The 24,794-nt window shown below is 46.7% G+C and overlaps 1 protein-coding gene across 1 annotated transcript; it reads left to right on the forward strand.

Moving 5' to 3' along the window:
- The first annotated feature begins 395 nt into the window (after positions 1–395).
- Positions 396–24,575, forward strand: LOC105368609 (T-box-containing protein TBX6L). Its single transcript, XM_011507661.1, has 5 exons — positions 396–617; positions 7,562–7,718; positions 19,102–19,402; positions 22,871–23,017; positions 23,714–24,575. The coding sequence occupies exons 1-5, from the start codon at positions 518–520 to the stop codon at positions 24,281–24,283; spliced, it is 1,275 nt and encodes a 424-aa protein (XP_011505963.1). The 5' UTR covers positions 396–517; the 3' UTR covers positions 24,284–24,575.
- The last annotated feature ends 219 nt before the right edge of the window (positions 24,576–24,794 follow it).

The following is a 24,794-nucleotide window of genomic DNA, read 5'->3' on the forward strand; positions in this document are numbered from 1 at the left end:
CGGGCGCGAAGTCGTCCAACTGGACGCGGCGATCGGTCGCGCTTAAAATAAAAAAAGAGCGAGCGAGATAAAGGTCGCGGATTTTGGTCGACGGTCTAGCATCGGCCCGACCGTGTCTACCGCCGAGTCCCGGTCGTAAGGACGAGCGCGGAGCCGCGAACGCGGCCCCCGGCCCCCGGGGATACGCCCTGCTCCCAATGAGGGGTTGCGCGCGCCGATGGGTGTGGTGAGGACTTCGCCAATCGGCAGGGCCCGAGCGCCCGAAGGTCCACCCACGTCCCTCGGCTCCTTTCTCGGATCCTTTGGCGGCGGCGCGACTCGGGCCGGTCGAAACCTCGGCCTCGGCAACACTCGATCTGGCTCAGTTCGCCTCGACGATCCGAATCGTACGGGCGTTGACCAAGCGAAGCGTCTCGCACGCGGCTGCGCCACACGCGGACACACCAGGCACCTGCACGGCTGACTCAACAGGTCCAAAGTCACGGGCTGTTCGGGAATCCCTGGCCAAGTCGACGCAATGGCGATGAACCTCGTGAGCCCGCTGAGTATGCAGCTCCACGTGCACCAGCAGATGCTCTACCAGCAGCATCGGATGGCGCTCCACCATTATCAACAAGGTAAGTCTCGGCTACGACAACATCATCCGACCTTGCATTATAATGTTAAACCCCTCATCCACGTAGCGACAAGTAGTGACTCTGTTACGAGCCTCTCTCTCTCTCTCTCTCTCTCTCTCTCTCTCTCTCTCTCTCTCTCTCTATCTATCTATCTATCTATCTATCTATCTATCTATCTATCTATCTATCTATCTATCTATCTATCTATCTATCTATCTATCTATCTATCTATCTATCTATCTATCTATCTATCTATCTATCTATCTATCTATCTATCTATCTATCTATCTATCTATCTATCTATCTATCTATCTATCTATCTATCTATCTATCAGATAATAATCGCGAGTTTAATGATCGGAGTTCAATGATTATCATCAATGATTAACATTTACAAGGACACGAGTCGTGGCTTTTAATGATTTGTCGATGCAGATTCGTGGCATGAAAGTGATTTCCTCATATTCCGTCATTCTTTAAATTCATAATTGATGAAATAATCAACATTGGCCTTATCTTGCCAAATAATGCCATATAATGCGACTATGTTGCGTTATGTCAGAATCTAATCTGCTTGAGCGAACATTGGAACATCGAATCGCTTGTATGTAACGGACACTTCCGCGCGATATTAATTCACTGGCCACTTCAAGGGGATAAGCCTTCGCAAGATCTAGCAAGATTTGAGCGAAGATCGAGCGATAAATATAGATTTTAATGCTCAGCGCGAGCATAAGCGTATGAGGTAACGAGCTTCTTTAGCTTTAGCATAAGCTGGAAAAAGCTTTGAAAATAAGGAAGGCGATGTAGACATGAAATTTGTTATCGAATTTAATAACTCGGCGATAAGAGCGCCACGTGCAAACGCGCCACCGTTACGCCGTTACGATGGATCTCCCAATGCGCGTAATTCGAGGCTTCCGCGACGCCACTATTCCATCTCATCACATCCTCTTTGTCGTCCCATAAAAAAAAAAGAGAAGAGAGAGCTAGAGAGAGAGAGAGCTAGAGAGAGAGAGAGAGAATGAGAGAGAGAATGAGAGAGAGAGAGAGAGAGAGAGAGAGAGAGAGAGGAGCCAGGTCGGCGCCGTCAGCCGACTATCTTCCGAGCGGAGGAGCGAGGTGGGTGGAGGCGAGCAAAAAGCACCCGACAAAACGAGGGGGACGACCTCCCCTTAATTAGCGGGAGTGGCGCGATGTTGATTGCGCAATCACGTGCGATTTCATAATCACCTCATCAGAGGCCTTCTACTCCTCGTTTATCGTCCCTTCGGTGACTGAAATATGCGCGCGCGCGCGCGCAAGTTTGGATCCTGGCTTTACGAGCGATGCGCAAACTCGGGAATGGAAAAGAAAAAGAAGGTAAAAAAAAGAGGAAAAGACGACCCTGTTGGTCCCGTCCTCGGGGCAAGCCTGTCATTATTGAAGCGACGTCGGTGGATGTTCGCGCACCTCCCGGGTCGGCACATTTTTTTCCTCTTTATTGGCGCGCACGCGCGCCTTGTCGCATGCTCTCCGTCTTCCTTTTTCAATACCCTCGGTCAGCGGTCGCTTTAAGGAAGCTGTAAACCGCGCTAACCGTTGACGTCTCTTTTCTAACTTTTATTGCTATCTATATTTCACGCTAGAAACGAAAGTTTCGAGCCGATATCCTTTTTCACAAGTTCGACAATAATTCTTTACTTTGTTAGACGTGCCTTCCATTAACAATGACGAGCCCTTACGCATTCTTATGGCACAGTACTTGTTCGCAACCATAATTCATGCCGAAAGAGAACAACGCATTTAAATTTGTATTGTTCGTGTTGTATGACGAATAAACTTGCTCGTTCCGTTTACGTAAGTTAAAATTAAGTATTCGCAATCGTATTAAAAAATATTTTAATATCGCCGTCGTCCTGCTCGTCGTTGTTATGTTTGTTCTTCTCCTTGGTGTTACTGTCTTTTCTTACTCTTGTTACTACTATTTCTAATGCTGTTGTTGTCGTTCTGGCGTTTGATGTTAATGTTTTTGTCATTGATGCTATTGAAATTGGCTTTATTGTTGTCGTTGTTATTATTGTCGTTATTGTTATTGTTATTGCCATCGTTATTATTGTTGTTATTATTATTATTGTCGTCGTCGTCGTCGTCGTCGTCGTCGCCGTCGTCGTCGTCGCCGTCGTTGCTGCTGTTGTTGTTGTTGGTATTATTGTTACTATGGTTGTTATTATATTGTTTAAAGGGCGTCATTAGAGTAGTCATTAGTTTATTTCAAAATTAATTCATAATATCCCTAATGGATTTAACGAGAGCGCTCCCAAAATACAATTCTCAAACCACGAGAGCCGAATGAATTAGCTATTTACTCAATAATGACAATGAATTTGTAGATTTTTTTTTTTTTTTTTTTTAATGAATAAGGCATAAACGAATGTATAATCAATATAACTAAAAACTAATACAATTATTAGAAATTGGTTGCACTATAATTAACCTAACCGTAAAAGGATTATTTAAAATTATGGTAAAATAGCCGGCAGAACTATAAGGATTTCGATTTATGGTGCGCACTTTCGAAAAATGAAAGAAAGAAAGAGTAATTAAGAATAGAACGCTTGATTTTATCACGCAAGATTTTAAAGCGTGCAAGACCATTGGCGCGTCGTCGGTCGAGTCATCGTCGCCTCCCGTCCGAGTCCGATGTTATATTACTCGTCCCTTGGCTTCGGCCGACAGGTTTTTCGGTCTTTTTTCAAAGGAGCAAGGCTCGACGACAAGGTGATGTACCGTCGCACCTCGGCTTTCTCGTGTTTTGCTGCTTGTCTAGGTCCTCATTAAGATAGCCGCGGGTGCACCGGTTACGCGACGAAAACTTCGTTCCAATGAGAATATTTTCAACTGGATTTTTTTTCTTTTCTTTTTTTTTTTCTTTCTTTTTTTTTTCGAAAAATAGGCTTCGATTTTTCACAGCGATAACAAATTATATGCCCATGAAATATAATATATTGTCTATTAATAAGAACGCGAGATCCTATCCCATCCTCGAACCTCATTATTCCTTCCATCTAACGAACTCAATTTTACTTCTTTAATCGCTGCGTTTTCAAAAGCTGCTTTTTTTTTTTAATATATACATTACAACATTATGAATGTGGTTGTTGTTATTTAAATTTTTCTTTCCTCATTAGAATGCTTACATTTATTTTGTTTGCGGTGAGGGGGGTGGGTGGGTGGGAAGGGAATTACATGATGTCGAATTTAAGGCATTTGATGCATTCGATTTCGGCTTCAATACAAAAATTTAATGAAAATATCCTAATTTTTATAATACTTTGTCTCTATAATTACCCCTATAAATATTCATAAAAGACTAACAAAAATATTTATCAATATTGAATATTTATATTAACTATGATTAGATGTTATCATTAAGGAAGCAATTTATCATCAACTTATTATAAATAATGTACTTTTCCAAGTAAACCATACCTCATTACATCAGATTTCATATATATTTGTATATATATAATAAAACATAATTAATTACTTAATAAAATAATATTAACTGTTAAATTGTTTTTCGTACGATATATTTTAATTCTATAATATTAATGGCCAACGATTATTCAGCTAATTGTAGATGCAAAAATATATAAGAGTATGGTTTTATAGATTCTAAGTGAAAAGTTATCTCGTTTGCAATATTGCAATAATTATCTATAGGTAGGATAATTAATTATCGATAGAGGTCCTTAATAAGTGTAACGATTCCGATGTTGAATTAATTATGGAAGATTATTGTAACGCCTCGTTATCGATCCGCACCAGACGAAAGACAATGTTTAATTAATATCGTGATTTAATGGTTAAACAATAATAAATAATGATCGTATAAGTCATTAGTTTATAAGATTTTGCTAACCAGATACATCATTTGTCAAAAATTCCGAGTGAAAAACTGTAGAGACGTCACTTGTCCTCTTGTAACGAGCTTCAATTTTTACTACCTTGTGGTTTCCGGACATTTTGATTTTTACGATTGTTCCCAGAGTCTTGTTTGTCATCCATTATAAAGAGGTGGAGCTCTGCGGAATGATTGAATTTATTCTTTTGTCTCTAAAGGTCTATAATAACACAGAAGGCAATGTTTGCCGAAGACCGAAAAGCTGCGCGTGGTTATCCTTTATTTTACCATCGTTTCAGCCACTTGACAGGATATTTGACTTTTTGACGTCAAAGAAAGCGAACTACTTTTTATTTACTCGGAGGCTTTCTTTTGTCTTTAAAGACCTTGTCCTTATAGTTTTGCGTTCCGTACAAATAATAATATCGGCAAGGCAAATGACATGTAAAAATAGAGGTCAAAAGGTAAGGTGGCGTTGGACGTTTCAACCAATTTTTTTTGTATTTTCTCTGTTGCGTGCGACGACATATTTCCGTTAATTTGTTCGCCAAACTTATAATAATAATATTGATAATAACAATGATAACAATAATAACAAAAAATAACAACAATTACAATGATTACAACGACGACGACAACAACAACAACAACAACAACAACAACAACAACAACAACAACAACAACAACAACAACAACAACAACAACAACAACAACAACAACAACAACAACAACAATAATAATAATAATAATTATTATTATTATTATTATTATTATTATTATATAGATGAGGATTATGAATAAGAGGGAACAATAAAGTTGTAAGAGGTAAGGAGCTCGAGTAGTTTGCAAGTTTTAAAAGGTGCAAATCGTCTGTAATGCTGCTGCCTCCATTCCCCCAGCCTCACCATTTGGTTTGGGAATCGCAAAACGTCGATTCAATCTCCGGCGGCGCATTTTTTGAATTCCCAACGTTTTCCCGCAGAGATAAAAGGTTCGAATAAAAAAAACAAAAAGAGCGAGGACAAGATAAATAAAATGACCACCGCGAAAGCACGGAAGGTTCCTCGAAAACCGGGGTGGAGCGAGGTGGTGGTGGTGGCGGTGAACGGAAAGAGGACGGACTCGGGGGCGGGAGGGAGGGATAACTAGGAGCTACTAATTTTTGTAAAAACATGCAACGTAATGCTGTGGAATTCTTTTTCCTTTTCCATTAGCAATTTAATCATATGGCTTATGCGGCGCCACACGACGTCCCAATTTTCAGCTCAAACGGCTGTCGAACTTGGTTCCTTATCTAAGCGCTACCAGTTGGGCAAAGTAGCCTTTATCGTCGGCGCACTTTCGACTTGGATCCTCTCACATAAATCGTATTAAGCGAGAAGGTAGCGAAAAGCTCGGTCGGTCGATCGGTCGGTCGGTCGGTCGGTCGGTCGGTCGGTCGGTCGCTTGGTAGGTCGGTCGCCACCGCCACCGCCACCGCCGTTGCCGCCGTCGCCACCGCCGCGATCACGTCCACGTGTGGGAACGAGGATAATTCGCAACGAGTATATAATCCGACATAGGCGGCGTCGACGGCGGTGGTAGCGGACACAGAGAGAGAGAGAGAGAGAGAGAGAGAGAGAGAGAGAGAGAGAGGCGAAAGTTCCCGAAAAGTAGGAGTACCGCGCAGCTGCGAGTGGGAAAGTGGCCGCGAAGCCGCGCGCGTACTCAGGCTCATGCCGCAAGCCGCCGGCCTCCCGGATGATCAAAGGCGCCGCTGGCCGCCGAACCGGACAATCGTTATCTAGTGGCCGTGAAGAGGAGGCGACGCGACGCCGCGCGCGGGCCAATTATGCGCCCGGGCCCGGGCATTTGAAAGAGGATCTCGGCCGGATCCCATTCAGCGGCGTTAATCCGCCATCGACACCTCTTTCCGATCGGGGCCGCACCCCCGCTGGGCCAGCCGCAACGGAGCCGCCCGCCGAGGAGGCCGGAGCGACGGAGGAAGTGCAACAGACGCGAAAAGAAGGTCGGCCATGCGAACGAGGGACGCGACAATGCGCCTGGCGTCGAGAGATCATTGTTTGAGAGCTTTCGAGCGCCCTGTGGCTCACTTCGAGGGCCGCCTCGTCTACCTTGTTTCCGCTTTTCTTTCACCTCCCCCTTAGCTCCTTCCCCTCCCACATCTTCTCACTCGACAGCTCGTTCTCTCTCTCTCTCTCTCTCTCTCTCTCTAGCTCTCACATACACACACACACACGCACACACGCGCGCGCGCGCGCACCTCATCTCGTCGCATCGCGTTAGCTCTCTATTATGCGCTCGTTGGCGCCCTCACGAGGCCGACCATCGGCATTTCGTGACATTGACGTCTTCGTGTCGAGCAAAGGCCCGATTCTCCCCCCGATCATCCTTCGGTCTTCGGGCAATTCGCACGTGAAATCGATGAAAGCGCGACGATTTACAGCCTCACGGTCTCTTCCGCCCGCTGGAATGCCAAGACTCTGGAATGCGCTGGTAAACTGCCCTCCTCTCACCGCCCACCCCTTGCTCTCACTTTATCGTCAATCATTTTTCATTCGATCTGCGCCTGATAACCAGGAAAAATAATATAAAAATGACTGGCGCGGGCTCGTCCGCTCGGCCCTTACATTTAAAAGCTAAGGATTATTTTGCCAACCTACGTCCCCACTTATAAATCCTACCCTTGCCTTAATTTTCCTTAGCATAGGACTAAAGAGCCATTAAGATTTATGCGCTTTGGAATAATGTAAGGCAATTTGATGATTGGATAAGTAATGTGCTCGAGTACTAATTACTTTGAGAAGCGAAAGTAGCAATAACCCGACTAAGGAGCAATAAAAATTTGCCCTACTAATAGTACTGTAACAACGAATCTACGGTTAAATTAAGCCGACAAATTCTAATTACTCTATTATTCGAAATCCATTTGTAATGGATAATTTCATTACGATTCTGCCAACTTGTGCGTGCTGTTAACGATAATTGTGTGTGTGTGTGCGCGCGCGCGGGCGCTCGTCCCCTGGCCCCAAAACATCATTGTTTATTTAATTTTCAGATGAGATAACAAATACGAATGGATGGTCCGCGATGCTGAATGCGCCGACCGCGGGCCCTCAACTTCCCGACGACGTCAAAGTCCAACTTGAGAACAAAAAGTTGTGGCAACAATTTCACGCCGAGAGTACAGAAATGATCATCACGAAATCTGGAAGGTGAGTTATAATAATCGATAATCAACACAAAATACAAAATCAACCCCAACGATATTAATTTTCCTAGGCATCCTACTTGACTACGTAAAGCTTATGTTTACCTACAAATTATAATATCCATTATAACCTTACTTTTTCATTTTCAACACACGCACGCGTCAATGCATATCTGCATTTATATAAAAATTGTGTGCGATGGGCTTTGTCGCAATAAAGAAATTATGTCTAAAAAATTATGGTATAAAGTAGAGAAGACTGTAAAGCACATTCTAGGCACATTTCGTGAAAACAAATGGATATTAGAGCTAGAAACGCATAAGCATAATGACACGGGACGAAAATAGATGTATCAGGTGTAATTGTATTTATTACACTCGTTTCCCTATAGTGTTTCTCATATTTTACTAATAGCTCGAGAACCTACAAATTCAAAACCACACCTAACTATCGAGCATTTAGCATTATTCTATATTTACCGTCTGCTATCCCGAATAGCATTGAAAAACAAAGACAAAAAAAAACAGATAAGAATAGCATTGAAGAGGATAGGCAATAATGCTCCATTATAATTATCATTTGGCGGATCATTCGACTTTAAATATAGCGATTATGGCGATGTTAATTTCACGTGGAGAGTTAGACGAACGAGCGTTTGAACGAGACTCGAATTCATAAGCGAGAATGAGCAGAGAATTTAATAATCCGCGTCCTTAATTAAACGAAGATTAATAATTAGTCTAATTTAATATTATGAAAACGACAGACGTTGAGTGCTGCTCGGCCCGTGCAACTGCAATCCCGCTCAATTTACATTACTCTTTGTTACGATTCACGCCTATCGAATACGAGGCTGCGACGTGTCGAACGCGCGAACGATCTTGTGCAAATTAAAGGATGAGTGGGAGAGCGACGGGGGAGGAACATTGGCAATGCGTCGGTGCGCGTTAGAACGCTAGAATCGCGTCGATAACAATGCAAAGGAGTGACGGAATGGGAACGGGGCCGCGAGAGTTCTCCCTCGTCCTCCAAGGGAGGCGAGGACTCGTTCCCCTTCATTAAAGGGCGGGAGGTGGTCCCTTTGTGGCGCTTCCATCCTCGAGCTCTTATAATAATCCCGGGTGCGCAATAATCCGATGACTGCTGGCTCGTGTAAGCGATACGTCGCTCTCCGCGCTCATCTCATTCAGGAAAATCTCTGTAGCGCGAGACGAGTCCCGGGGCTAACCTAAACGCTCCACTCGCACAGAGCCATTGTCACGAGGACAGTAAGTACCTTTTATCACGTGCCCAACAGACTGAGGACCTGCCGAGCGATCCTTACCTCAAAAGCATCATCTTCGCGCTTCGTTCATCGCCTCGTTCTCACGTTCTCTTCCTGCGGCCCATCTCCCTGTGTCTCATCGACTACGTAATCTCGCCTGCGACCATCTTCAAAGTCTCTCCCTCCGCCCTCTTGTATTTGTCGTCCTTTGCGTTCGTTCCATTTTTTCGCCTTCCCCGCCTTCTATTCTACACTTCATTTGCCAGCTTCTTGTCTCTCGCTGTAAAGCGCGACTAAAATTCTGCCTTATACCTTTGCAACCAACACCTCCTTCCTTCGTCGACTCATGCACAAAACAAAAGTGCACACACACACACATATACGAATGAGAGTGTTTGCGCTTGTGCGCGAGCGTATTGCATGTATGGACGAATGGATAAGTGTAAAGAATATTATAACGTACGGGGAATGCAATTTTTATATCGAAATATGAAACTGGTCAAGGTGTCGGCGACGCGTAACATCTCGTGAAAAATGGGAGAAAGGTAATTTAATGATGCCCACGAATTTTAGAGCTACATGACATCTGCATTAGCAAGTGAGTCTCATCGATGATTCGACCCGATATCCTCTTCGGGCGCTACGGTAAAATAAACTTTGTCGAAGCGTCCCCCCCCCCCCGCACCGCCGCCCTCCGCCCACCACCCTCCGCCGTCATCCCGCGAAGATGGTCGGACCCGCGGGATTAACGTAATAATTGCTCCTCGCCTATTAAGGAATGGCCTTATCATCGTCCCCTAAACACAATACTAAGACAAAACTCATTGAAGTATAATTATCAGTGAGCGAAAATAATAATCGGCAGTGTAAAGCTCTCATCCTCGGCTCTCATGAGAATTGGTCCCATAGATCATCGGCAAAAAGGCAAGAGAAAAAAGGAACGAAATAGCGTTTTCATCGGTATGCCGTGGCGCCGCGCGCCAAGAATTCCTGTCGATCGGTCCCGGCTCTCATACGCACGACACCGCGTCGCCAGGAGGAAAGGAAAAAAAAAGGTTGGAAAAAAAAGTCGAGCGCCGCACACGCACGAGCTCGCGCGCACGTGTACGTTACAAGCGCGTATACATATCATAAGTGCGTCTATATCTGTAATACACGGGCATGAGGAACGCGAGTCTCGCGCATAGCCTCTCACCGAAACGCACGGGAGGTTAGGAGGGATCGAGAAGGGGCGCCGCGGCGGGGTGGGGCACGGCGGTCGTGGGGAACGGCGAAGGGGGTTAATGGGCGGAGGGGGAGGCGATGGAAGAGGAGTGGAGAGGAGAGCGGAGTAAGGCCTCTCGAAGTCCCACGCACAGGGGGTCTCTCTCGCTCTTTTCCTCGCATACAGGTTCGCCAGTGCCAAGGGCGGGCGGAGGGCGACGGGACGGGGGGCGAGATGTGGGTCCTGTGGCGGGGGGGGGGGGGCCCCAGACAGACTCGGACGGCGCCTGAAACTACTTTTCTTTGTCTTTGGGAGGGTGCCGCCACCGACGTCGTCTCTCTCTCTCTCACTCTCTCTCTCTCTCTCTCTCTTTCTCCCGCTTACGCTTACTTAGTCACTCGATCACTCTCTCTCTCTCTCTCTCTCTCACACACACACTCATTTGCTCACTCACTTGTTCGCTCACTCGCTCTCTCTCGCTCTCTCGCTCTCTCTCTCTCTCTCGCTCTCACTCTCACTCTCTCTCTCTCTCTCTCTCGCTCTCGTTCTCTCTCTCTCGCACGCATTTGCTCACTCACTCCGGCTCTTGGCCCCGTCAAGTCGCGTTAGACACATTCACCTCGCGCAGCCTCGTCGACTAATATCTGTGACAAGATCCGGGAGGGAGATAAACGCGGGCCCGACTGCGACGGCTGCACGGGACCCCGAAACTTACGATTTCACGACTAATTAACAGACGGTAAATTTCGAGGATGTATCTCGTCGACCGTTCGCCTTGCGATCGCTGCGGATATATAGACAAAGGCAGGCCCCCGAGCCTTTCAAGGATTTAATTCGACACTGCGAACGGGGATGACAGGGTATGACGGGATTAATGTGTCGTATGGGACCCGACGAGGAGACTTATGTCGGTATTGGGCGGGTTAAGCGATTCCTCCCCTTGTCCACTTTGTTTTACGTGTGCAGTTGTGGGAAAAGTGGGATGCACGAGAGTTCTGTCACTCTGACTCAACGCAGCATAATTTCTAATGGCTATCCTGTAATATTTAACAGATTTACTACAAGGACCAAGTCGCATGTAATTTCTCATTGGCATTGCTTTGGCAGCTTATGGCTTTCAAGATCGAAGATTTGGTTGGAAGCAAATTAACGGCTTTCGAAAGTCTTCTTCCACAACTTTTGATTATTCTTTACGCTCCTACTACATTTGATGTCTATTTTTACATTTAATGTTTTCATTATGCTTGAATTTATGTTTCGCAGTCTCTTTTTTTAAGCGAGCGTTCATTCGAATTAAGAGCATTGTACAAATAAAAATGGTCCCCGTAAAATATTTCTCTTGATAAATTCAAAAAAGAAGAAAAAGCCTGAATTGACTTCTTTCTATCTGATGTAGTCCTATTTTAATGACATTGAGACGAATAAAGTTCGATGCAAAACATGTGTCTACCACTGGTACCACTATCAACAACTCTCGATTTTTTAAATTGGAGAAACGGTATTATTAATAACGACCATCTCCAAGTATTATTTATAATGTATACATTGATTGATTCCTTGGGAATCTGTAAAAAAAATTAGTTATCGTGGATCGTCAAGAAAAATTAATGCCACGGACGCAATTAAGTTTTGGTTCTCTTCGTTTGATCTTTTATATCGTTGTGCGTGTATGGGTTCGATATCATCCTTCGTTTCTCCTTTTTTTTTCTCGCTCGTATCTCTCACTCTCTCTCTCTCTCTCTCTCTCTCTCTCTGTCTCTCTCTGTCTCTGTCTCTCTCTCTCTCTCTCTTTCTCTAGAAAAAACTCTCTCTCACTCACTCTCTCACTCACGCACTCACTCACTTTCATACAGGCACACGATGAGGTGCTGTGCGAGAGACAACACACATGGTCGCCCGATCGTTCGTTCACTCACTCATCTCTCCGTTCTTCACATGCACGAGTACTACCATTGAAATATCTGTTATATCCAGCTGCGTTATGAGTATTACGTAAATTTGAATATCCGATGATTTTTCAGGGGTCGTCTATATAATTTCCAACATCGTTCTCAGCTCGTTGGCGCGCGCAAAGTAAATTATACTCGACCAGTTAGCCGTAAATTATCGCTTGGCCGCAACTGGCCACAACTTCGATCACAGCGGAGATGAAAAGAAGTTTGAAGTCGAGATAATATTCGTAGGATGCACATATACTCTTACAACATCTATTCGTATTATCGACCGTATAACATGACCGAGCGAACGAAAGTTTTTTAATCAACTTCTATTTAATTTAATTGGACGATACGAGAATTTCTTTGTATATTGACGGGGCTCCGAGTAATTACGGGTAGATTGCGGAAATCAACAGTGATTAGATTGTTTTTTTTTGTCTCCCAGAACGCGACAGATTTACCCACGAAACTGATAAATGCCGCGGATGTGGAACAATTTTCTCGAAATCTAGCTGAAACGGAAATACAATGCTTGCTGCACTCTTTTCTTCGTAACAGTGTTGGCTATCGCCAGGCAATTCCTCCTGCACACCCGCGCCCTCTCTTTCCTTTCCTTTCTTTCTTCGTTTCGCACGCGGGACAAACATTGGAGCATCTCCTGACGCATCGATCGACGTAGAAATTTACAATTTTCACCGGCCGGCCAGTGAATTACCATTCTTTTATCACTTATTAGCCTAAATTCAATTTCCAACTTCCAATTGCGTCTGGGATAATAAGTAGCTTGACAAGGAGGTAAAAGAAGCAAAATCGAGGAAGAATGCGTATGAAAGAAAAAAAAAAAAAGAAAAAAGAAAAAAGAAAAACAACGTCAGTTTAAAGAAAACACCCGTTCAATCGTTAACCCACCTCACGTAAACCAAGACTCCTTCATCCGGTCAACCGAGACTTTGCTCACCCGGAGGAAAACTACAAGGAAAGCTACAAGGAAAGCTCTCTCTCTCGCGCGCTCTCTCTCTCTCTCTCTCTCTCTCTCTCGCGCTCTCTCCGTATTCTCAAGGTTCTTTCTCGACATGCTCACACCTCGACCGAGCGAAATAATCGGGAAACCGCGCGCTCGTCAAAACACGGCATCTGACCGTCAGACCGTAAGAGCCTCGCACGGGTTTCGGCAAGGGGTCAAAAACAATCGACCCACCGCTCGCCCCCGTGATTTATTGCAAAATGAAGGAGCGACCGCGGGACAGCGAAACAATAAAAAAGAAGGCCGTCTGCCTCGCTGGGCGGTCCGGCGCTGCTGCGCACCACGTGCCGAGCATGTGCCCCAGGAGCCGCATCCGATCGGCATTACGCCGCCTCGGGGCTTTCCACTCGACGCGGATAAGCGAGGCGCGCGCGCGCGCCTCTACCCGGAAAATCGGTCTCCCTCCCCACCCTTGTCCTCCTCCACCCATCATGACCCGTCGCGCTAAACACTGTTCCCATTGTCGCGATTTCCGCCCGGATTCTCTGCGATCCTCAAGTTTTTGCTTTTTTCGTCTGGGGATAGCTTCGCGCGCCGTATGTGCACCCGGCCACGTGAGGATGCGATTTCGCCGCCGGAAGTCCTTGTAGACCTGGCAATTCGGGGATGTCGTACGTTACCGAGGGCGCTCCTCTGGTCCCCGTCAAGTGGGCCCCCGGCGGCTCCTCCTCTCTTTCTATCTCCACTTGGTCGCCCCTTCACAGCGGTGGGCGCCACTTGCGTTAATTGCGCTTCGGGGAAGCTCGCGCGTCCGGCAGACATTTAGCTGGAAAAGTCAACCGGGAGATGATTGCAAACAAGTGTCTTTGGCTCCCGGGATATACGAGTGCGCAATAAAGCAAGGTGATCCATTTGAGAACTGTTGCTGCCTGTGCGCTCGTGCGTGCCTCGACTCCCGATCGCTCAAAATAACTCCACTCCCTCCTTCGTCATCGTCCTCTTCTTCTTCTTTATCATCATCTTCTTCTTCTTCTTCTTCTTCTTCTTCTTCTTCTTCTTCTTCTTGTTCTTCTTCTTCGTCTTCCTCGTCGTCTTCCTTCTAGTCGTCGTCGTCGTCGTCGTCGTCGTCGTCGTCATTACTTTTTTTCCCTCGATTTTATTTTCTCTCTTTGTTTTTATTTTTATCAGTTATCACGCAAACATCAAACGCGCCTTACACGTGTTCGTGTTCACGTTAGCACGCGCCTCGCGAGTTCCCTCGCAATCGCCTCTCCAGTCCACGCTTTTTTCCTCTCCTTATATCGATGCATGCGTGCGTGCGTGCTTGCGTGCTCGCGCGCGCGCCCAAGAGAAAAAAAACGAAAGAGGCACGTAAGCGGGGGTATAAAGGGACCGCCGATGCTGCGGATGCGCGATTGCTTCGGAGGTGCGCTCGTCGGATCCTCGCTACATGTATGCGTCGCGTGTAAGCTTGCACGGAATAAAGGATAGGGACACGCGAAAGCATCGCCGTGTCATTAATTAGGAGTCGTGTTTCTTCTCTGTTTATCTTAATTAATTATAGCTCCGCATCGGGATGATATGCTAAGCTAATAATTTATAGGAGCCGAGTGTACATTTTTTTAACAATTTTTTAACAAGCCATCGCGAGCGAATTGTGGACGATGTACTTTGTAGGGGTAATAAATGCTGCTGATGGGCGTCATAATGTATTTGATGGACTGTGGTGGGAGAGGGCGGGCGGGGGTGCGTCATCGTTATTCAATGCATCTACGTCGATGAGGCGAATGTAACATCGAGACTCGGTATTTATACGGAGTATAAATGGGCGTATGTATAGAGTTGATAATGTTGGTGACGTAAGGGTGATGAGGAATCTAGGGAATGTCGAGTAGTGAAGACGAGCGGGAAAAGCCGAACCAACTAGAATTCCCGAGTGCGCTGGTGCCTCGAAGTGGCACTTGTGAGCCTCCTGATTAAGTCCCCGAGTTAATCATGCGCGGTAGCGCGGCTGCGTACGCCCCTCCCTCCGACCCAAGACGGAGCCGATACGCGCCAAAGATACAGCGGGATCCAAAGAAGAGACGATGATGAAAGACAAGAAGGAAGGGACAGAGGAGGGGAAGTAAGGGTCCTACGGAGCCGAAGAGTCGAATCGTCACAGTCTAGAGCCCTTAAAGAAGGCTTGCCAGAACCTCGTGGCGCCACGACTCTAATCTGGCATTCTCCACGAGCCGTAGGCCTGCTCTCGTTTACTCTCTCTCTCTCTCTCTCTCACTCTCTCTCTCTCTCACTCACTCTCCTTTTCTTTCTCCCTCGTCTGTTCGGCTCTCTTGAGCCGTTTTCTCTCCTTCAGCCTCACGACGGTATTCACCTTGTACATACGTTCTTCGTCTTTTCTCTCTTGTGCGCGCTCACGCTCCTGTGTGCGTGCGTACGTGCGTGTGCAAGCGCTGAGTAGGCGCGCTCTCGTACGTCGGCTATTAGGATCTGTCGCTTGCACTCGAATCCCAGTCCTTTGGAATTCTCAAATTTTCCTCCTCAGTTTTACGAGTGCGAGGATGATTTTCCTCCAACTTGACTTTTTACTTTCTTTTTAAGCAGGTAGCAGTAGCCACGGTGGTATATTTCCTCAACTCAAGTATCCCTTCTGTATTGACATATAAATTTGACGCTCGTACAATGAAGGGGGACTTGCATTTTTTTACACATACCCAAGTGCGCTCAAGTACGTGCAGTTTTATTGCCATGTAAATACACGGTCGTTCACTCTCAACCTCTTCATTTTCAACTTGAGAGTGGCTTGTTTTAAAGTCTGGCACTTGCTGTGCCCTTAAACTTGAAACCCGGTCGCTCGGCTTCGGAAGGAGCGGGCATTAAAATGACTTCTGTCGGCTGAGCGTCGACGACTTAGAGATTCCGTAGTCCCGCATGAGCGACACAATTTGAGGGCTCAAGGAAATATCAAGTGCAAACGAAGAAAGAGTTCGTAAAATTGTGCGCTTATGGGCACACTTTGATCTCCGACCGTGTAAGCTTGAACAGGAGCTTTGCCCTGAACAGGCCGGGAAGGCCCAATAATGTACCGACACGAAAATCCCCTCGTACACACACGCGCGCGCGCGCTCAAACCTTACGGGAACACGTGTCTATTTAAGATGCGAGCAAACATAATTAGAGGTACTCAGGTGGACTTTTCTTACGACGCATCCCTCGAGTGGCTTGGGAAATTCTGAAACTCCGAAGAAAAATGGGTCGAGACGTAGGTCTGGGGGCGCTGAGGCCCGAAGCTCGACGGCGGGACAACGCGTGGATTGACTTTTCGGACTTGACTTACGGATTAGCCGAGTTTCGCGTCGAGATTGTTTATACAGGCGGGTAGCAGAGACCTTCGACGCGATAACATCAAAGGATTGCATCTATGTGGACTTTCGGAAGTCGCACGAGCCCGGATTGACCCTCCGGCCCCACCACTGCGCCTCTCCATCCACTTCCTCGTCTCCCCTCCTTGCTCCGTCGTCCTTTCTTACTCATCGTCGCACCACCGCATCCTTCTCCTTCCTCAAATTAACTTTACTTTCTACAGCGATTTTTAGTAACCTTATTACCTTGTTCCTGTCCCCTTCCCATACCAACGATTCGCGGTATTCAGCATTTATAAGACAATTTGAAATTTGATCCAATGGCGATGCAAATGCATTATTAATGCGTTCATTCTAAAATGTTTGGAGCAGTTATTATTTTCGAATTAAGAGGGAGAAATCTTCAATTAAATTAAAGTGAAAAGATCTTGCTTATAAACTATCTGACATTGAAATTCTTACACGGTACGTAATATAATGTACGATTATCTGAAACAAAGAGAAATTGCGCATAAAAATGTTCATGCTTGAAAAATGTTTAAAAAAAAAAACTTATACCTTCTCATTTTCTGTCCTTTTGTTCGGCCTATTTTCTGATGGGATCTACGTTTTCGTCACCAGTCGACCACAGGGTTTTCCCGACTCTAGACTTTTGACTTTGGCAAAACATTGGCATTACGTGGACTCGAGAAGACCCTCTTCTCTTTCCGTGAGTCATTGTCGAAACAAGCACTTACCTCAAGCTCCATATATTTTCGCATCATTGTGACAAAAATGAAAACGTTTGCAGGGTTTTCCCCATTCCCGTAATGTTTAATAAAATAAATAGTTGTCGCTGAGCCAAAAGAAAAATTATTCAAATATACAACTTTTCTAATAGATATCCGGACGAACTGACTTTTTCCCTTTCGAAGCGATACAGTCAGGTATTTCAGGCATTTTCGTATACAAAATATTGTAGGAAATTTCAAAATGGCGAAATACAAAATGCCATTTTGACTGAACGGATAGAAAAATATTGGTAAATTCATAGCGAATAGGAAGACACGGAGCATAATAATAATTATATTTTCGTTCTATTTTGTTGTTTCAGTGCATTAATGCTAATTGCAAATGCTCTCACTTTTTCCGTCAAGCACATTAACGGATCGACGCAATAGATAATAGAGAAAGCTAATAAATGGGTAATATGCGAATCGAAAGTAGACGCGTTGCGCGGATATTTCATAAAATTAATACTATTTTCTCGTAAAGATTGCGACGAGCGAGTGGCGGCAAACAAAATGATGCAACATGACGGCAAAACGACGCAAAACGCGGCAATACGATGTTAAACGAGACAAATCCGCAGAAAACGGTGTCTATCGGCAGTCGACCGATGCGCCAAGTTATTATCGCACATCAAGAGGCACATTAGTGCGCAAACGCTCGTTAAAAAGGGCGGGGAGAGGCCAAAAATTTTTAGTCATCACGTGTGATTGTTCGTGCGACAAAGTGCTTAAATCGCTATGCTAGACGCATTCCCACACAGTCCCATTTCGTACGTGGTGCTTCAGGAAAATAACGGCACGTAATCTTCCCGGCATACGTAATCCGGGCGCGCGTGTGCGCCAAATGTCGCAACACACGTCCCGCGCCATTAAAAGATGAAGATCGAGCGGAACCACTTTGCGCGGCCGGATAAGCCTGCGGGACCTGCGAGCCGCGCACTATTGTCTTAGGAAAAGCCCATAAGTCCATTTACGTGACTCTCGGTAATAATACCTGGCTCCTTCTCTCTATCCCACACCCCACCTCCCGACTTCACGCTCTCTCGCTCTCTCTCTCTCTCTCTCTCTCGCACTCTCGCACTCTCGCACTCTCGCACTCTCGCCACTGCCCGCCTCGCTCGTCCACTCCTTGCTCGGACGCCCCATCGCCCCTTCAACACGGCAACCGTCGGCATTCGTAATCTCGGCCCTCGAGACGCAACCTGCGCGACCCGACCCGGCGAATTCTCCCGGCTATCGGGAAGCGCACGCAGCTGAAAATTCCAGGGTTGTGTGTCTCTGGCCGGGGATAATGTAGCCCACGTAGGCGAAGATACAGGGATAAGGGAGAGGGGCCGAAGTCGGTCGGGGGCTTTTGGAGAGGCGCCAACGGGCGCCGGCCCCATTAGGCAAATCGCTTTTGGAAATTTTAATTACCCGAGGTGCGCATGCGGAAAAGACCGACCCGCTCGCCTCGAGATCTCGTTAGCCGTTCATTTTTCATGCATTTTCATGCGCGCCCACGGCTTCCTCCCCTAGTTTTAACCGACCTCGCGAGTCTTCCCGCCGACGGCTGCACGGCCGATTAATGATCGCCCGGGTCAGGTGCCAGAGGCCCTCGGCAAAGTGCAATTTGCTCGGCCGGCAATTCGTAGTTTGGACTCTCGGCGCTGCATTTCTGGCGCCGTGGGCCCGCGCAACCTCCAATTTACGCGCTCCTCGCGAGCGTCTAAGGGCGCGAGCCAAGGAAGACGCGGCGACAGACTATGTGTGTGCGAGTGTGTCTAAAAGAGCGAGCCAGAGAAAGAGAGAGAGAGAGAGAGAGAGAGAGAGAGAGAGAGAGAGGTAAAGAGATAAAGAGAGAACGATGAAATAAATCGGGCCTCGGTCCGTGTTTCTGTTGCAGGCGCATGTTCCCGTCGGTGCAGCTGTCGGTAAGCGGACTAGAGCGACGCTCGCGCTACTGCGTCCTCCTGGAGCTGGCCCCAGCCTCGGACCGCCGTCACAAGTATGTCGGGGGCTCGGAGGCCGGTCGAGGCACCCCGAGAGGCTGGACATCCGCGGGCCCGGCAGAGCCCCAGCCACCGGTCGAGCGCAGGCTCTACATGCACCCGGACAGCCCAGCCAGCGGCTCGCACTGGATGCAGCATCCCCTCGGCTTCTCCAAGCTCAAGCTCACTAACAACGTCGTCGAGCACCATAGCAACGTGAGTCCTGCTTCTTCACCCGGCCCCCGGTCTCTCGCCCTTTAATTACGAGGGATACGCCCACGTCTATGGCCGTCTGGGGTCTCAGCGACGTCGGCGCCCGGGAAAGCGCCGGCGCGTCCCAATGGCCACCTGCTCTCTCGGCCGCGATTCGACTCTTCTCCTCTTACTTTCGGGCATTGCTTAAGGACACGGCCATAACGGAATTCTCCTCGCTCGTACTACATTTTCGAGACGGAATGCCTCGGCTACTTGTGTGGCACGCTGTCGCGACAAGTAAATCACGTTTCGAGTTCACCATGTAAATCAACACGGGAACGGCCCCCTTACTACTCTCTACTACGTCCTCGCCCTCGCTTCATCCTCCCTCAATCTTACTCTTAATTCTTAACGCAATACCTTACTCGCACTTTCTCCCTATCTCCTCGCGCCTCGATTACCACACGATTAATTCGATGCGATTCTGCCCTTTCGCACGTACACTACAGCCCTCGGCTTATACGTCTACTCGAGATTGTCGAGCATCGACAAAAATTATTAGAATAACATAAATGTCGATCGCTAATATTGGCTACCATCGCCCGGGATTATATTGCTATTATGAGCTGGGATACGAAAAGGATAACAGCTAGTCCTTAGTTTAAATAAAATTTTTCGATAGACATTGTTGGCTGTGTTGTAAATCACATGGCCTCTTAAGCGTGAAATCGTTTCTAATTTTATAAAGGGTTCCTGGATGTTCCGAAGAATTTCTTTACCTCTATTTTCCTTTTACGCCAATCAGCCAAACAAATTCATCAATGTCATATGTCGCGTGGGAGGGGACGGATGGGTTGGGAAGGGTGAGGGTGATGGTGAGGGTGACGGTGGGGGGGGGGTAGAAGAGAGGAATGGCGACGACTTATTATGAGCGTGTGCCCCATCCGACATGAAATAACGCGCGTTTGTCATTCTTCGGCTCTACGCTGCACGAGGAAACGTTGTTCCATGTACCTTCTCCTTTGCCCATCATCGACGATCCTCACATTTTGAAAGCTACGAGCTCCAAGATGGATGCGACATGAAAGAGAATTCTTTTGGATTTCGAGATTTTCAATGATTTTGGTCTCGTTGTCTACTTCGACCGCCCATACGTTTTTGGAGGGAAAAATTCTTGTAATTTGAAGGACGTATGGGCTGGATTGAGCTTAAGCTTAAAAGCCGGGACTTTCTTCAATTATCTTTTACACAATTCATTACGCTCTAGATAAACTCGACGACGTACAAAATTATTATCGCGCATATCCATGTCTCATGGACTTTAATTGTCTCGGCTTCTGCAGTAAACCAGATAGGAGAATAAAATATAAATACACGTCTAAGCAAACAACGAGCCTGACACATGACGATGGCTTTACAATGTGCATGTTTGTACGCAGTCGTAGGTAAAAGGAAGGTAAGCGCAAGTGGAAAACGTTACACTCGTCAAAAGAGCCGACGGAAGATGCTACAACCGGGGCACAATGATAAATGATTAGTCTGTTCTCGTATACGGAAGTCGTGGAAAAGAGGAGAACGGTTTTTGCTGGCCAGGGCGATGGGTTCGTTTATCTCTGCGCACTACGAGGTATACACGCATACACTGTTGTTTGGACAGCTTTCCGTGCACTACCTCTCTATCCCCCCCCCCCACTCCGACCCCTCATTTCACTCACTTCCACGCGAACTATCTCTCTCACTGTGTTACCGTAGTTGGCGCGCGCTTCTTTTGGACCAGCTGGCGTGAACCGCACGTCCGCCGAAATCGTGGGAGAGGGCGGGAGGATGCGCCTGCACACAGACAAATAAGTCAAGTGTCCTGTTCGCTGGCTTTCGTACTCCTCATCCCGCTCCCCGCTTCCATGTGGGCGGTCACTCCTTCGTCCGCATTAGATTTCAAACTTTTAAGCGAACGATCGTTCCTTATCTCGTGCGCGCTTACTTGTCTCGAGCTTTCCGTTCATTTCACTAGAGTTTTGTTGAATTTTTATGATGAAATTGAGAGCGTTGATAGTTGGGGATTGCCGAGGAGTGAAAGAGAGAAGCGAAGAAACAAAATTACAAAAAAGAAAAGACAACAAAAAGTAATACGAGCGCAAATGACGAAGAAAATCCCTAGAATTAATTATTTTAACTCCAAACGAATTCTTCTAACTACGTTCGCGCGACAGAGCCATTAATCATAAGTCCTTTACTATTATTTGTGGTATGAATAATAAAAGTTAGTCTGGAGAAATTTTGCATCGCATTGTCTTTTCGCAGCAATGGACGATAAAATCGTAGTCCCGTAGCAAACATGCGATACAAGCACACAAGATACATCGTACAAGCACGAAAACAGCGTCAATGCGCCTCAGGCATTCAGCGAAATTGTCAGCTTTTTAATATTTAATCTCATCGGTTTGGACAGTTAGAAAGAGATTGTACATTGAACTTTTCTCCGGGGGGGGGGGGATTAGAATCAATGGAAGGTCGAGTAGGCGGGTGGAAGCGCAGAAGCTCATCGAGTCGGCTGAAATTTACCGTCGCAACAACGAAACGAGCCGGCATCGTCTCAAAACATCAAGATCTGCTCAAAGTCGTAGGGGGCAGCGAAAGAGTGATAGTGGCGCGTCGTCGCGCAATGCCAAATAGATTAAATCCGCGTGCGCCAAAGCCCATCTGTCAAAGCTCGCTTCGAGCGCAAAAAGTCGGGCTCCACGAGGCCGTAGTCGCGCCGGGCTTCGTCGGGCGGCAAAAACGCGCATCACCTTTCCCCGGTGCCCGCGCGTAAAAAGCTCCCCCGCATCGCCGCGCGGCCCTAATTTGTCGGGTGGCGCGCGCACACACAGCTTCCGGGAACGGATGCAGGGACTCGCCGAGCCGCGTTTTCGGGAATCGCGTCTCCGTGCGTGGGCCTGCCCGCGGCGCCGACTCGGATATATATCTGCGGGCGGCCCCGTTTGACGAATTCCGCAAAGCAATTATAATTTTAATAAAATTCCTCTGTCACTGTCGGCGCTCCGCGCTCACTACTAACCACCATCACCACCACCACCACCATCACCACCACCACCACCACCACCACCAGCACCACCACCACCACCACCACCAACCAACCGCCTGTCCATCGACTTTTTATTCTATCTTTTTATCTCTTGTCTCTTTCCTTAACCACCGAGTCTCTTCTCGGACAGCTCATCATTTTTAAAGACTCGCTAAAGCCGTGGCACTTTTTTTTTTGCGCCCTCGGTGTAAAACTGCCGTCCCTCCTAATTTTCTCTCGCGCACCATCCATTATTATGCACGATTACGCGCGCGGGTCGTTCATCGATCCCCCCCCCCCCCCACACGTGCGAAAGCCACACCCGGGATCGTTCGACATCGAGAACCATTACAACGATATATTACTTTTTTATTCATTATTTATATTTCATTTTTATTCAGCGAAATTCTATTATGTTGCTTTAGGTCCTCCTGACCTCCATGCACAAGTACATTCCGCGAATTTGGATTATTCGCTGCGACGATGTCACCAGTATGCGAGATTTGTACAACAATCCGTCTTCCTGCTTCACGTTCAGAGAGACGGAATTTATCGCCGTCACTGCCTATCAGGTATTTTGAAATATTTACATTTATCCGTTATCATAATTGTACGGTTGCATCGATTGCGTCAAATTCGCCAGCCGCGTTCGTGTAATTGACATTTCAATTCGCGTGCTAAACGACGCGCTGACAATAATTTGATATTTATTTGCAAGCTCGAGCCACTATCGTGACGAATTTTTGGAAGCGAAGGATAAACGGAAAATTAAAATTAATACAACGATCTTAAAAGATAATTGCCGATGATTAGTGATCGAGAAAAACGTGAAAACCGTGACATTTCACATTTCATTCAACACTTTATTCATAAATTCACACGCTTTATAAAAATTAATTCTACAAAAAGCCTTTGTTTGCCTATAAAGTCACATGAATGACATTGGCACGTGAAGCAGCAGCGTCCGATCATACTTTCACGAACAAGTATTTCGTCACTCAATGCCTTTGACCAAGCAAATTTATAAAACATACAAAGCAGACATGGCACCGCCGGTATAATTAACATAATTATTAGCGTGAGCTGCACCGACGCCTCGCAAACTTTCATAAAATGTAAACTAACCGCGGTAAAAACAGGATAAAGTAAAAGAAGAAAGAATGGTAGAAAAGTTTACACGTCAATTAGACGGATTGCATCCCAACTAATTTGCGCGCTTGCCAACTAACCGAGCTATAATCAATAAATCCACCGTTATATGATTGCAGAACGAAAACATAACGAAGCTCAAAATCGACAACAATCCGTTCGCCAAGGGTTTCCGTGAAAGTGGCCAATCGGCCTGCAAGCGGAAGCGCCAGCGACCACCCCACGAAGACACCGGTAGCTCCAACTCCGAGATCTCCCATGACGAGGAAGAGGGCAATGTCTCCTCCTCGGACTCGGATCATAACGATCACGAGGCACCCCTGACGAAACGCAGCCGGCATCGCGAGACCGAGGAAAACTGCTGCAGCGTCGCCAGCACCGAGAGCAAGCGTAACCCGACGCCGCCCCCCGTCGTGCCTTTAAGAACGGAGGCGGTCCCGAGGAGAGAGACCCAGCCGAGACTCCATAGGCCCTGGACGGACGACGGCGAGGAAGTAACGAGAATCCGACCCTCCGGCAACCCGAGCCAGCCGCCTTTGCACCAGCATCACCATCATCCGGACTACCTGGGGGTCCAACAGGCCCACTATCATCTTGTCGCTCTCGATTTGGCAAGAATGAGACACATGCAGCAGAGATTTGCCGTGGCTGCCCAGCATTTGCCCCCTTTAATGGACTTTAGGCAGTGAACCGCCTGTTGTCACGTAGCCGACAACGCGCCTCAACTTTAAAGCGATTTTCTCGCACATCTTCGCCACGAATTACCTGCAGCCACGAAGATTCCCTACTTTTACGAAATTTTCACTGCGCGTGAAGTTATTCCTCTTTGTCGTCTCCACCTTTCGTTAGCCACAATTGTCGAATGATTTCTTGATTGAAAATCACGCTCCTTCCAGAGCTGTCCTTATCGTTCCAAGAAATCATAAACGACCGTTAAAGGCCGTTACAGGCAGACGATTATTTAAGATGGAGAATGTCAGTACAATATACGAGTGACCAAACTACAAGCGACGATCAAATTTAGACGAAATATTAGAAGAAATTGCCATCTAAAGAGCAATATTTTTATATTCTAGTTATACTGTGAGAGCTAATTTCTTCTACTATATTAAATATGCTTTTGTCCTTGGCTGTACGAATAATTAAACAAAAAAAACAAAAACAAAACAAAACAAAACAAAACAAAAAACAAAACAAAAA

The sequence above is a fragment of the Ceratosolen solmsi genome, unplaced genomic scaffold, assembly GCF_000503995.2.
Source record: "Ceratosolen solmsi marchali unplaced genomic scaffold, CerSol_1.0 scaffold1, whole genome shotgun sequence".
In the NCBI taxonomy this organism is placed as follows: Eukaryota; Metazoa; Arthropoda; class Insecta; order Hymenoptera; family Agaonidae; genus Ceratosolen; species Ceratosolen solmsi.